The 13,859-nt window shown below is 44.5% G+C and overlaps 3 protein-coding genes and 1 long non-coding RNA gene across 9 annotated transcripts in view; 1 reads left to right on the top strand and 3 right to left on the bottom strand.

The window, feature by feature from the left end:
• Positions 1–60: 60 nt before the first annotated feature.
• Positions 61–3,115, bottom strand: kics2 (KICSTOR subunit 2). Its single transcript, XM_046378923.1, has 3 exons — positions 2,579–3,115; positions 1,819–2,107; positions 61–1,287 (listed from the first exon to the last, which is right to left on the bottom strand). The coding sequence occupies exons 1-3, from the start codon at positions 2,808–2,810 to the stop codon at positions 468–470; spliced, it is 1,341 nt and encodes a 446-aa protein (XP_046234879.1). The 5' UTR covers positions 2,811–3,115; the 3' UTR covers positions 61–467.
• A 997-nt stretch (positions 3,116–4,112) lies between these two features.
• On the top strand, positions 4,113–12,896 carry tmem19 (transmembrane protein 19). 2 transcript variants are annotated; one of them, XM_046378926.1, is made up of 8 exons: positions 4,113–4,224; positions 7,891–8,035; positions 8,675–8,788; positions 10,062–10,199; positions 10,279–10,355; positions 10,505–10,682; positions 11,598–11,807; positions 11,989–12,896. In XM_046378926.1, the coding sequence occupies exons 2-8, from the start codon at positions 7,909–7,911 to the stop codon at positions 12,147–12,149; spliced, it is 1,005 nt and encodes a 334-aa protein (XP_046234882.1). In that variant the 5' UTR covers positions 4,113–4,224; positions 7,891–7,908; the 3' UTR covers positions 12,150–12,896. The 2 variants fall into 2 exon arrangements, with proteins under 2 accessions (XP_046234882.1, XP_046234881.1); XM_046378925.1 differs by lacking the exon at positions 4,113–4,224 and adding an exon at positions 7,190–7,482.
• Positions 10,351–12,099, bottom strand: LOC124053611. Its single transcript, XR_006842192.1, has 3 exons — positions 11,959–12,099; positions 11,500–11,782; positions 10,351–10,662 (listed from the first exon to the last, which is right to left on the bottom strand). It is a non-coding gene; the product is annotated as an uncharacterized LOC124053611 (long non-coding RNA).
• A 162-nt stretch (positions 12,897–13,058) lies between the features above and the next one.
• Positions 13,059–13,859, bottom strand: part of LOC124053607 (RAB3A interacting protein (rabin3)) — a 20,929-nt gene continuing 20,128 nt past the window's right edge. For all 5 annotated transcript variants that reach the window (XM_046378922.1, XM_046378920.1, XM_046378917.1 and 2 more), the window contains one exon: positions 13,059–13,859. This exon is cut by the window's right edge and continues 618 nt beyond it. The gene's annotated coding sequence lies outside the window, so the exon portion shown is untranslated.

The raw sequence follows: 13,859 nt of genomic DNA on the forward strand, positions 1-13,859 counted from the left end.
TAAACTTCCATGTGTGTTCTGTGTATCGGTGGATAAATGGATGATAAAAATAATAATCACTTAATCTTTCATTAATGGAGACATTTATTCTGAAGCAAATGAAGCAGGATCATCTCAATACTTTATTCAAAATGTCTTGAGCACAGTAAATACTGGCTAATAAAAATAAAAACAACATATTAAAACATTAATTGAGGGGAAATAATTAAAATCCATATTTTAAATCTTACACTAACAAAGCTGTGGCAGCACACTGCCGTCCTCCTGTCATGGCCTGAGAGTCAGAGAGTCAAATTGCCGAGTCTCTTTGGTCTGTAACATTTTTGGCAACATAAACGACTGCTGTTTGGACCACAGAAAAGAAGATGTGAAATTTAAGCCTCCCTGTAAGAAATAACTTGAAGTTCATCATCATCTCCATCTTTTGCCTGTCAGAGCACCAGCTTTGTATGCTGCCACCTTGCAGCTCAGCCCTTTGATCCAGGTTTGAGGGTGCTGAAGGGTTTGGAGTTTCGCAGTGAGCCGGAGATCTCCTGCAGGAAGGCGGCGATGTGCAGATCCTTCTCCGACTTCCTGCCATCAAAGATAACCACCAGAGTGAAGTGCGGCTCGGGCCGCGTGAGGTAGTAGGTGCTCTGGACTTTATCGTCATAGAAATGCACCACCTTATCCAGGGTGTTGAGCTCAGCAGCGCGGTCCCCCATCATCATGATGACGTTCGGCCAGTGCGTGAGCGGCCGCTCTCCCGACGGCAGGGACACCACGGCGGGGAACTGCTCCACGCCCTTCGGTGCCTCCCGGTACGAGTGTGGGTGGTGGTAGCCGTGGCCCTGGAAGCTTTCTGAGCCGCGGTTGTCGAACACCAGAGACACGTTGCTGACGTCGTGCTTGCGGATGAAGGAGCAGATCTTGCCGTGGTAGTCCGGCGTGGTGCGCGCGGTCAGAGCTCTCATGTCGGCCGGGGCCGTCTGCCGGCTCAGGGCTTCATGGAAGTAGAAGCTGAACTTGGCGAGGAGCATCGCCTGGAAGCGCTGCAGCCACATGTACAGGTGCGGAGGCTGCACTGCCTTCTGGGACTGACCTCCAAACAGATGCTTGCGCGTCTCTTTCTGCCGCTGGAACAGCTGACCCCAGGCGGTGAGCTTGGAATTGGCGCCGTGCAGGCTGAGCAGAGCTGGCAGGAAACTCCACTCTGAAACCTGGGCCTGGCAGCGCAGTAACTGGGTCACCACGTCTACCTCCGTCTGGAAGCCCTCCTCCACACGGCCCAGGATGGGGTGGTGGAACCTCGGGGAGGAAGAGGAGGCTAGTGATTAAACAGGAAGACAAGCAAGCAAATGCAAAGACAGCAGCCGACCTAATTTGTAGTGACCTGAAAGCGGCTGTGTTTTTGTCATTCAACATGAGTATACATTCAACGTGAGGTTTGGATTGAAGTGTGAGCTCAGGCTGCGCGCGCACACACACACACACACACACACAGTCTCTGGGGTCCAGGTCTGCGGATGAGAACATCACCTTCACCCTTCGGTGCACGGTGAACCTGGTGATGTGTGGTGTGTCACGCTGCTGCAGCTCAGCCCACAGCTCGACTGTGCACTTTGTCTTTCCTGCTGCAGTCGTGAGACACATTTTTGCTGACGTGTCTCTGGGGAAAAGGTGGAATCCTGTGCTTGCAGGATTAAGCAGAAACTTTTTCTCCCCCAACCTCAATATGTCACCCTCTCCTTCACAGGTTTCTATCTTCTATCTCACGAATTTCTTTTTAAATCAGGGAAAACCAGATATCAGTGATGGAAGAAGTCTCTGTATACACACTTGGTGCTGTATTTATGCAGGACGGCCTCCAGCGTTGTGACCAGCTCCTCTGAGTTGATGTTCTTCTGGCTGCCCAGTGAGTGCATTTTCTCATACAGGTCGGCCATTTCCATGCGGGCCTGGGTGAAGTGGCAGAGCTGCTCTGACAGGTGCGACAGGAGGTCCTCCAGGTAGGAGGCGGAGCCCGGCTGACTGTGGCGCCCCATCGTCACCACCTTCCTGAGCTCGTTGTACAGGGAGGTGTAGATGGTTCGGATGGAATCTTTGCGGCTGAAGAAGGACTGGCCTCCTGCAGGGAGAGAAGAAAAGGAAAACTGCTGCTCAGAAACGGAAATCTGTCTTTTACTGTGGATCACCATGAGCTGAAAATGGTTGATCCTTTCAGAGACTTCATGTGCTACAGCGCCATCTGGTGTTGGAAATACAAAGCTGTCAATGTGTCTCAGTGAGTCGAATTCTCATATGGAGACAACCTAGTTTGGTTATGTGGCTTAAAATAAAATAAAATAAAAAAGCTCGACAACAAATTACATAGCTTTTATTTCAATATTAATATTTAACAATGCCATCAATAAAATGACAAGTCGGTCTTTATGTAGCCTTCACACAGGGTCGTTTATCATAATGTGTAAGAAACTTTTGCAACCAAAGAACCGGACTTCACTACGGATATAAACTCACTCGTATGGAGTAAACCTCTAAGCGGGTTCAGACCTTGACTATCGTTTGTTTCAGGTCCCGGGAAATACATCAACGTTACCCATTTTCTGTCCCAGGAACGTCATGTTGTGGTACGCCTTCTCCGCGGCGGCCAGGTGAGCCAGTGCGGCCAGCAGGGCGGCCCAGATGGCGCCGGCGCTCTTGCTGTTGTCCTTTTCCTTCTCCACGTAGTCCTTGGCTCGGTCGAAAGAAAACATACCGAGCTGCGTGAAGAAGCTCTCCAGGATGGCCCGCTCCCGGGGAACGGGCCGCAGCTCCTCCACCTCCGTCATGGCTCAGAGATGCTCCCGCAAACTCACCAGCTGCCCCCGGAGCTGTTAGCTAACCGCGTTAGCAAAGCGACAGGCCAACGTCTGCGTAAGAAAGACTCATCCCTCCAAACAAACACACACCGTCCACCGACTTAAATAACAACTTAACATTTTTTTCAAGACGTATCCATCCACAGGGAAGCCAGTAAATACCGTCAGTGTGTACTTCAAATGACAAAATTCTTTAAAATGTTCCTGTGTTCAGCTAACTGCCTAACGACTGGACGCCATATTGACTGTAATGGATGAAAACACTACGGAAAGGCAAGAGGACCAAAAAATAGATTGCGTTTGGCAAACTTTGCAACCTGGACAGAAGTATCGCAGTATGGACAGAGCAATTTGCAAATGTGTTGGTAGAAAAACTGTATCCCAGTGTGTGTGTGTTTGTGTGTGTGAATGTGTAGAATAATCTGTAATCTCAGATCTCAGAGATCTGCAGATTCCTTTACACATTTACAAACCTGCCAAAATACAGTTTCATGAAATTCCCCACAAATTTAAGTAACATTTCAACAATAATACATTTTCACCGTAAAGCAGAGGTCTGCTGTATGTTTCACCTATGATCACAACTCTGAAGTTTGACTTTGAAATTCATGTATGGATACGAGCCCCCTGAACATTTGTGGATTTTTGGGTTTGTCCAGTGACTTTTCAGAGCAGCCACTGAGATTATTTCTGCTTAAGTGTGGCTTAATATTCATCTACTGATAAGCAGAAAGAGAAATCAGATTGGCTCTGGTGGGTGTGCACACTCACAAATGAGACTTCATTTGTGAGAGCCAGCAGTTTCTGTGAAAAACCACATATATTATCCGATGCCAATGCCATTATGAAAGGTTATTTACAGGAGTTTTATTTTGTGGATTGCGGATTTTATGGTCAAATTCCTGTAAAACTAAAAGCATCGTCTAAAGGTTCCTTTAATCTTGTTCCTTGTTACATATCTTCATGTGTTAATCAGTTATTGAAACTGTTGGCAGTTCCTGTTTTCAGCTAAGCACTACATGTTTTCCATGTGATGCAGTGGCACAAGTGAACCCCTAACGTTCCCCCCAGCTGACTGTCATCACTGATCTGTGGTGAAACTGTCTGATTTATCACCTTGAACTTTGGTTCAGACTTTTCATACAGCAAAACCATCAGGTCGAACCACCACGTGCCCAAAAACGTACAGAAACGAATGAGATTTGATGGTTGATTATTTAGGTTGCATCAAAACTCCCTCTCTCTCACCCCTCTCTCACCCCTCTCTCCCTCTCTCTCTCTCTCCGTCCAGGGGTGGATCTCTGCTCCACTTAAAAAGTGTCAACTCCTTCAGAATTAGCACAAATCATCTTTGCTCTTGTCCTCGTCCAGGCCGTCCTACTCGGTAGGTGACATCATCACTCTGTCCCTCTGTCTCTCTTCTGTCTGTCTTCATGGACTTCAGTAATTTCAGTAAATGCCGCTCATTTTTTTATTCAGTAATGTTGTTTGATCAGCATGGACTGCTTGAGCAAGACGCTGGTCAGGTCTGCAGTGTGTGACCTCAGCTTAATGAATTTCACTTTGGATGTAAGTAGTTTGTTGTTTGTTTACGTCTCAGTCAGTGGCTGCTTTCAGCGTGTGAACTGAGAAAAAGATTGACGAAAAGTTGGTGCACAGGTGTAACAAGCTCTGACGTAACTTAACCACAGGTACAAAATCCAGTACAATGTTGAATTTATTGTCATTAAAAACCAAAATTAATCAGTAAAGTACATTTAAATTTGACTCCATAGAAGACACATGTATAATCAGAGTTTGACTTAATGCACTAAAAGCAAGTCTGTCTGTGTTTCTCAGATGAATGTTGGCCTGCTTTAGCACATTAAAAATGTAAAATTAGGTTTGTGTTTATGGAAACCAAAATTAAATCAATCAAAGACAACTCATTCAGTCTGAGAGTGACAGCAGGGCTGAATCTTGTGGTTTGAATTTTTATCATTTTTAGCCTCACCCTGACTAGTACCAGTCTTCATACCAAAACCCAACCAGGAATACAAGCCAATCACAGGCAACTAAGTAGCTTGAGTCAGGACTTCTCTGCCATCTTGGGACGAAAAGATGGCGTACTCTACTTAGGCACATTAGTGCTTTAAGCGAAATGCTAGCATGCTAACATGCTCATAGTGACAAGGCTAGTATGCTGGGAATAATGTTCACCATGTTCACTGCATTAGTTTTGAGTGTTAGCATGCTAACATCTGATAATAAGCACTAAGCACAAGGGACAGCTGAGGCTGATGAGAGCATCCTTAGTGCTGGAGGTATTTGGTCAAAACCATTTTGAAACCTGGAGTCTGGCTTTGTGGCCATCACCATGTTGGTTTTTTGGAGCCAGAAGTGACCATACTAGGACAAGTGAAAGTGGAGCCGTGGAGGATGATTTTATCTGAGGTCACAGTGTGGTAGCAACTTGTCAATGAATGAAGTGTTGCGCTAATGTTTATGGTTCCCAGATCTCTAAATAGGAGCATAACTTACATAACAAATTTTATGGTATATTGAAGAGGACTTGGGACTAGTGACTGAGACCATAAACTCATCAGAAAACTGTTTGCTGAGGTCATAAATCAACTGAGAAGTCAGCTAATTTTCCCATAAAGTCACATACAATCATATGTTTTGAAGAAGAAGAAGAATCAGCTTTATTGACAGTATATATATTTTTACATACACACACTGAATTCGTCTTCTGCATTTGACCCATCCTTAGTTGCAACACCCGGCAAATTACATGCAGTGAAACACACAGGAGCAGTGGGCAGCATCAAGTGCCCGGGGAGCATATTGGGGTTTAAGTGCCTTGCTCAAGGGCACATCAGCCGGCTAATGGGGGGGGGCATTTTTCTCTTAAATCACTACACCACACTCAAATTTTTCCTGCCCCTCTGGTGGGGGAATCGAACTAGTGACCTTCCAATCACAAGCCGCTTCTCCAACCTCTAGGCCATCAATGGGTGTTATTATCTTGAATTCATGTCAGTTAAAATACATATTTTTACTGTGAAAAATGATTGAAAAGTCTGTATAAAAAAAATTCTCTGTTATCCATGTGTATTCCCAGCATTTTGGACCCCAACCCTGCAATACATAAGCGGTCATAGATAATGGATCAACGGAGGGAAATGTGTAACTGATCAACATTCTGTTACATTTTGTTTTTCCATCCCAAAAACACAACAAGAGCACACAGTGAAAAACTGAGGATCTGATGAGATGGTTCTGCTGAAGGATTTCTGCGAAAGAGCGGAGCCTGTGTTCACATGGACAGTTTGAGACAGAGCTCTGTTTGTCCTCTGCTTCCTCAGCATTCAGGAATACACCAGGTCTCATGTGATCATCCCTACCAGCAGAAACACAGGAGCGTCATTGAGGATGATGAGGTTTTGTCATATGTACTCCCCCGAATCCTGAAAGACCAGCAATGGCTTTCCCAGTAGTCAGTCTGAAAGAGACATTTCGTGTCCTCCTGGCCTTCAGCCTCTGTTAGACCAAGCAGTACACACATCACATATCATAGCAATGATGGAGGAGCTGCACATTAAAGAATATTAAATTTTGTAAATACAACAAAAATAAAACATATATATGTATATAGATAGATAGATAGATAGATACTTTATTGATCCCGAGGGAAATTCAAGCATATATAAGATTTAGTTTGAAGACCTCCTGCAGTGTTCATTACAGCCCATTTTATCGATAACAGCTAACTGGCTAACCTGGCTGGTTTGGGCGTAAAGTCTGCGCCCTGGCAAGTGACTGCCAATTAACAATCCAAACTAGATCTCTGTCGTCATGGTTACCGTGCGCAGTCGCAAATCGTAGCATTAAAATCATATCAGTAAGTTAGGTCTGTGCTGGAGTACTGTGATGTAAAATGATGCTGTGTGTTGGCAGACAAACTGCTGTTTCACCATCGGTGTCACTTTAAGATTTACACCAACCTCAGGAGCGTGTGGAAGTACACAGCGTTATGTTGTAACTGAAGCTATATGAGTGGTGCAAGCGCTTTATTTCCGTTAGGCTAAGTCACAACTTAGTAATAATTCACGTTGTAACCATGCTGAGTTTGAACCGGCGGCTGCTGCAACAGGTCGCAGATGTTCACCTCTGACTGACCTCTTTGTCATGGCCGAGGCTCATATGAAAGACCAACGTATAGAACGTGAAACAACAGCGGTTCCCACCCGGCAGCTTTGAAAAGCGATTATTTTCCCCAAAACACGGCACGGGATACCTGTTCATGTAACCACGACCGTAATTCAGGTTACTGCCCCTTTAAGAACTGATCAGAGTTTGTTTGCGGAAGTCGGTCCGTTAACTAAAAGTCTCGGTGCTGATTTCCCCTGCAGCGTCTCCGTGTTGAAGCTAAACACGGTGCCTTAGCTATGCAGGATTTTGCTTTATTAGCTTGCTACTTGCTAAATTATTCTTGTTTTAGTCAACGTAGTTGTTAGGGGAAAGTAACCTATTTTAGCCTGCTTTTGAAGAGAGAAAGATACATTCGTCTGAACTGGAAATAAAGTTAAATTTAGCTTAAACTGGACGTTAGCTGTAGGTTAGCGGTATTTGTCATCCGTGATGGTTCCAGAGATGACTGGTGAGTTCACTTACATAAAGCAGATGTTATAAAGGACTGGCTTATTATTATTATTATTTTAAGTTATCTCTAAAAATATTAACTATACTTAAACGCATTGCATGCCAACGGGACGCAGCGGCACCTTTGCTAGCTGTCGCTAGCTAACCTTGTGTATGTATCTCCTCGTCAACGTTGCTGCTGTAGTATTTTGTCGTTAGTCTAATTGATTTTTCATCCAGTTTAATGGAATTAATTTTACATTAATTAATCAATTTTACATTAATTTAATTTAATTCCTCGTGTGTTGCTTAGCTTTATTTTCACCGATGACAAAGACCCTTAGCTGTGTGACGTGTGCGGCATGGTAGTAATCATGTTTACGTCCACACTCATGCACTGATGCCGACCGTGTCTCCTGTCCTGCAGCTCGCACCGTCTCTCAGCATGGACTCTGAGGACGTGCTGATGAAGGAATACATCACGATGATGACTGATATGATTGTGCTGTGTGCCACTTTGGCACTTTCCCTCTTCTTCTGGCTCATCTCGCTCACCATCAGCACCTACTATGGTGAGTCGGAGAACTTTTTTCTCTCAGTGGTTTCTAAGTTTGGATTTCAGTGTAAGATGCCTTTCTGTGCATGTGCGTCCAGTTAAAAGAAATTTGTCAAGATTATTCCAAAAAGTTATCCCGAAATAGAAAATGAGTCAACGATCATGTGCTCTTCTCTGAATGCTGCCATCAATTCTTAAGTCAGCTTTCATGCTCAGTTTGTGTCATTTTCCCTCAGAAATAAACCCAAACACATCATGTGTACTCTCACTTATTTCCTACAATTCGTCACGAGGCACTGTCTATACAGTTCGGCCTTGTGTTTGGTTGAATTTCAGTCATGGTTCAATCAGTGTAATTGGCATGTTGGGCATGAGGTCAATAAATGTTTGAAGTAGGTCAGCATAGTTGAGCATACAGGCAATAATCAGCAGATGTGTCACCATAGCAAACCAGATTGACTGTTGGTGTTTTGTTTTATGTTTGAGAAGCTTATAGCAAGTGTTAGGAATCAGGACTCAAAGATGTCCTTCATGCAACTGAAAAACTGAAGGAGTTTTGTGCTGATCACAAATTCACAAGACTTGGAAAACCTCGAGAGCCTTTTCAGGTGAAGCAGTCATGCTGGTAGTCTGACTACACCTGTGTGTGTTACAGGGACACTGCAGCCTGTGTCACCATGGCGATGGTTGTTCTCCATCTTGGTTCCTCTCGTGCTGACGATCAGAGCGCTGAAGAGACAGAGTCTGGACCGCTCAGGAGCTCTGGGAGGTGAGTGTGTGCCCACAAGTTCAGCTGTGTGTTACACCCAAATGTCTAACAGGACATTTGGGTGTAACACACCGAAATGTCTAATAGGACAAAATGATAAAGTGATGACATGTTATATCCAAAAGGTCCAAGGTGAGCTTCACTTGACTCCAGATGTTGACCTGATGTGATTGAAATAGAGAGAAGACAGATGTCTCACTCTGTTGAAACTACAGAAACACTCGGTGTACTCAGTGGTGTTACACAGTGGAGCATCTCTTCTCTCTCTTCTCACAAAAAATTGTTCTGTACAGACTCGGCTGTCCAGTCCAGCTGTCACCCTTGTTAGCATCCCGTGTGTGTGACCACATTGTGTGTGACCAGTGTGTGTGGCCCGTGAACCAGTTAAATGCATTTCTCATTTTTGTCATTTATTCGATGGACACACTTTAATCACTTTTAGTCAATTAACCAACACTTACATAACACTTGTATGGTAGTACTTTTGTCAGTTGACCTTTACAAATTTGAACAGTGATTTTTCCCCTTCAGTTCGGCCTGCGCAGCCTGTTAACGGCCTGCCAATGCGGTTGATCATCAAGTTACTCAAGAGATTTGTCCTTTAACTTGACATTGAAGTTATTTTTACTCTGAGCTTTTTTCATTCATCAGCCTTCCTTTTTAACAGTTGATTTTAGTCCCACTGTCAAGTCCTTTCAACTTTTATTTGATGACGTCTGAAATGTGACTCAAATCTTTGTTTTTTTCATTTTTTGGGGATGTCCACCCCTGAGAGAAGTCAACCAGGACAGAAAATTTCTTTGTGGCCCAAACCACCAAAGCGAATCAATTGGATATCTGTAGAAATGAATCAGAATCAGAATCAGAATCCCTTTATTTATTCCAGAGGGGAAATTCTTTAAAATGATTTAAAGGAGTCGATGGCGTCACATGGCTGCTGCTTCTCTGAGCAGTCGTGAAACAAAGTGTGAGAACATTAGATGTATTAACACGAGGAAGGCTGGCACTGTGTTCTGCAGATATTTTGATGTTACAAGTTAACGTAATCAGATCCAAATCCAGCAGGCTCACAGAGGATCAACCGCTCAGCTTTTAACAGTTCAAGTTAAAGATGGTTGAGAACGACTGCACACAGCCAACATCATGGAAAGACACAAGTCACAGGGACCAGCAGTTTGTCCCACATGCTGTCAAAGACTGAAGCTGAAACTGAATAAGCATCAGAAGCATCTACGATTCTGTTCTTCTTCTCTTGTGAAATTTGTTTTCTCAGCCCTGCTGGTCGGATTTGTGCTGACGATGGCCAACTACAGCTTCTTCTCCACTCTGCTGGCCTTCTTCATCACCTCCTCCAGACTGACCCGCTGGGGAGGAGCACAGAAGAAGAAAATAGACCCAGAGTACAAAGAAGGTGAGAGACATGGGGTTGTGTTTTGTGGTTGTTTTAAATAGTTTTGAATGTAAACTTCAGCGTTTTAATTCTGTGTTAGGGGGCCAGAGGAACTGGGTTCAGGTCTTCTGTAACGGGGGAGTCCCCACTGAGCTGGCATTGCTGTACATGATTGAGGTAAATGCACAAACTTTATTGGAAGCTTTTCACAAAATCACAATAAAATTCCAGGCAATAATCAAAGTAGTTTCTTCTCCATGCAGATGAAACCGACAGTCGTGTTCGTTTCCTGTAGCTGATGGTTATAAATGGCGGCTGTGTTTCAGGTGGGTCCAGGTGAGATCCCCATTGACTTTGGGAAACAGTACTCTGCCTCCTGGATGTGCCTGTCTCTGCTGGGAGCACTGGCATGCAGCACTGGGGACACCTGGGCGTCAGAGGTGGGGCCTGTCCTCAGCCAATCGCAGCCTCGACTCATCACCACCTGGAAGGAAGTGCCAGCAGGTAAGAAGCCTGCTTCACATTGACACATCTGAAGGAAGCAAAGTTAGTCCAGTGGAAAATGCCAACTGAACTGTCGGCAGTCAAGTTGCATTGTGGGTAATGTAATTTAATTCAATTCAATTCAATTCAATTCAGTTTATTTATATAGCGCCAATTCACGACAAAAGTTATCTCATGACACTTTCCAATTTGAGCAGGTCTAGACCAAACCCTTTAATTAAATTGTAAATAGAGAGAGCCCAACATTCCCCCTTGAGCAAGCACTTGGCGACAGTGGCGATGTAGGCAGCAGGTTTTGCCCATGAAGAAGAAAGCATGGAGTAAAAACGATTCTGATCTGTCAGTCTGACAGCGAGAGAGAAGTGCAGCGCTGAATCCGTGTGTGAGTGCTGGAAAATCCTGACAAATTCCCACCACAGTTTAGCTGAAAGCCCTGAGTGTTTACTGACTCTCAGCCCGGAAGCCCAACGTTTTCCATTTTATGTGGTCTAAAACAGAAATCAGCTGTAAAGGTTCACACTTGGGAAACATTTGATATTTGTGGTCATTTTGTCACAAGCAGATCATTGTCCTTCCTGTCGGTACTAATTAACTGGCTAATCACTTCATTACTAAACAAGTCGTCTTCATTTCCGTCCTTCAGCTGTGCTAAAATGTCCACGTATTTAACCGAGCGCTCCACTGATTCAGCACTGCACTTGAGTTTGCTGATGCTGTCATGACTGAGAGAACAGATGCTAACGATGCTGTGAGGGTCACAGGTTCAAGTTTCTGATGTGCAGCAGTGATTGGGTTTTCTGTGATGCTGTCGACTGACCTGGACATAAACAAAAGCTGCCTTTCACGCTGTGAAGATGTAGAGAAGAAACACAGGATCCACTCTGATTCTCCTTCTTCTGCTTTGTCTCGCTCCAGGAACGAACGGTGGAGTTACACCTGTCGGATTGGTCGCCAGCTTCCTGGGCGGGCTGGTAGTGGGCGGGGCTTACTTTGCGACCCAGCTTCTGTTTGTGAGCGACCTGCACCTGGCGGACCCCCAGTGGCCAATCATAGTGTACGGCGGTGTGGCCGGCCTGCTGGGATCGATGCTGGACTCCTTCCTGGGGGCCAACATGCAGTACTCAGGTGAGAATGGAAAAGAGAGCTGAGCCAATTGGACGTAGTTTTATTCACATCTACAAGCTCTGAAAGTCATCACACCTGGACTTAAAGCAGTCAGAGTCTCTGCTTCCAGCTTTTCATATATGAAAATATGTTGCCGTCAGACACCACAAACCTGATCGCTTTCCTCTCCGTCTGTCTGCAGGCTTCGACTCCAGCATCGGGAAGGTGGTGGGTTACGAGTCCGCCACCACCCAGCGGATCAGTGGGAAACCCATCCTGGACAACAACGCGGTCAACCTGTTCTCCTCCGTCCTCGTCGCTCTCATCCTGCCCGGGCTGGCGTGGGGGGTGTGGCCACGATAGGCTGACGGCAGCTGAAAACAACAAGAGTGGAAGACTGTGATCTGAGACGGATTTCTAAGACACTGGAGAGAAAACTGTTGGCTGTTATCGGTCACAGGAGCATCACAACACACACACACAGTCTCTGTATTATCTGTGTTGGACATCTGATCACAAAGACTCTACAGGAGACAGGAGGACAATAAGTACTTCATACATCATCTGCATGATGTCTTACAGCTGACTACACACACACACACACACACACTCTGATTTAAAGGTTTTGGGAGAATTTTTTCCAGATCACATACCTGCTCCACTAAGGGTGCCAAACATCAAGGTGATCCAGCAGGGTCTGACCCCCCTTAATGACTGTCCTGGGTCCTGTTCCACGAAGCACACTAAGAAAAGTGAGGATTAGAGTCTGACACCTGACTTGAATGAACATAACAAATCAATGTGACGTCATGACAGATTATTTAAAGCTGTTCCATTAGCATTCATTTATTACACTGAATAAATAAAGTCCATATTACCTCTGTGCTCCAGTCTGCCTGTGGAAGAGTATCACACGATGATTTAATTAAAGAAAAAGTTTAAAAAATGAGACTTTGCTGTGCTGGTTTACTGTGACGCGTCAGTTTTTATGTTCTTATGAACTGAGGGCAGATTTCTGCAGTCTCGTGTTTTCAGGTGATGCTCCTCAGTCTTTCTGAACTTTACATCTGAAAAGTAATTTAACGTGTTAATAAGCTGGCCAAATGCGTGTTTTGTTTGTCAAAATCTGCCATCTCCAAACAACACACACAACCTGAGTTAATCTCAAAATAATCCACAGGGTTTACACTGTGAGTGTGTGTGTGCTGCATCTCACCTGACCTTTGACCTGGTGTGTGCGTGTGTGTAACAGACTCCACGGACAGCAGCGGCTTTCCAGAGGTATTACTGTTTTTATTTCAGAGTGTCTGAGAGAAAAGGCACTAAACCAAACCGGGAGAGTGACACTGACTTTGACTGGGAGAGAGAGAGAAGCAGGAGAGTCGGGCTGAAATGAACAAACAGAAAGTTTGCACAACGGCAGGCGTACAAACACACTCGACATTCACACACCACACACACACACACAGCTTATTATCAACACATTCCTGATTAAATACAGCAGGCTGAAAACTCCAGGAGCCGTTCAAGGAACTTTTCCCCCACAGTAATTAGTTTGTCAAGGTATCTAAAGTTGTGTTTTGTTCCTTGAACCCAAGATATCCTGGAGCTTCGAGCTCGACGTCTGAGCTGCTCACACAACAAAATAACCACCATTAAAGAAATTCTACATAAAAATCCTTGATAAAAGCCCCATTCAGAAAGGATTATAAACACTCCTCTGTAATTTAACTGACTTCATTTTAACCACCGTGAAATGACAGGATACGTTCAGCTGAAAAATCCGGTCCGAATGGGGCTTTAAAGCAACGTTTGTCCTCAGGATCTTCTGATTATCTTAGCATCAACAAAAAAAACTGAAATGAAATCTAAGCTTCTGCTCATTTTCATTTTGTAAACAATAACTGACTGTTTGGTCATCAAAGGAACTGGTGGGCGTCTTATTTTCTTATTGGGTTTTTAGTTTTAGTGACGGAGTGGAAAAATATCTGAGAATTTTGAGGAAAAAAAGTCATAATATTTTGCAATTAGTTAAATTCCGAAGAATAAGAACTGAGCTTTACAACTTTACAC

The sequence above is a fragment of the Scatophagus argus genome, chromosome 22 (assembly GCF_020382885.2).
Source record: "Scatophagus argus isolate fScaArg1 chromosome 22, fScaArg1.pri, whole genome shotgun sequence".
NCBI classification, from domain to species: domain Eukaryota; kingdom Metazoa; phylum Chordata; class Actinopteri; family Scatophagidae; genus Scatophagus; species Scatophagus argus.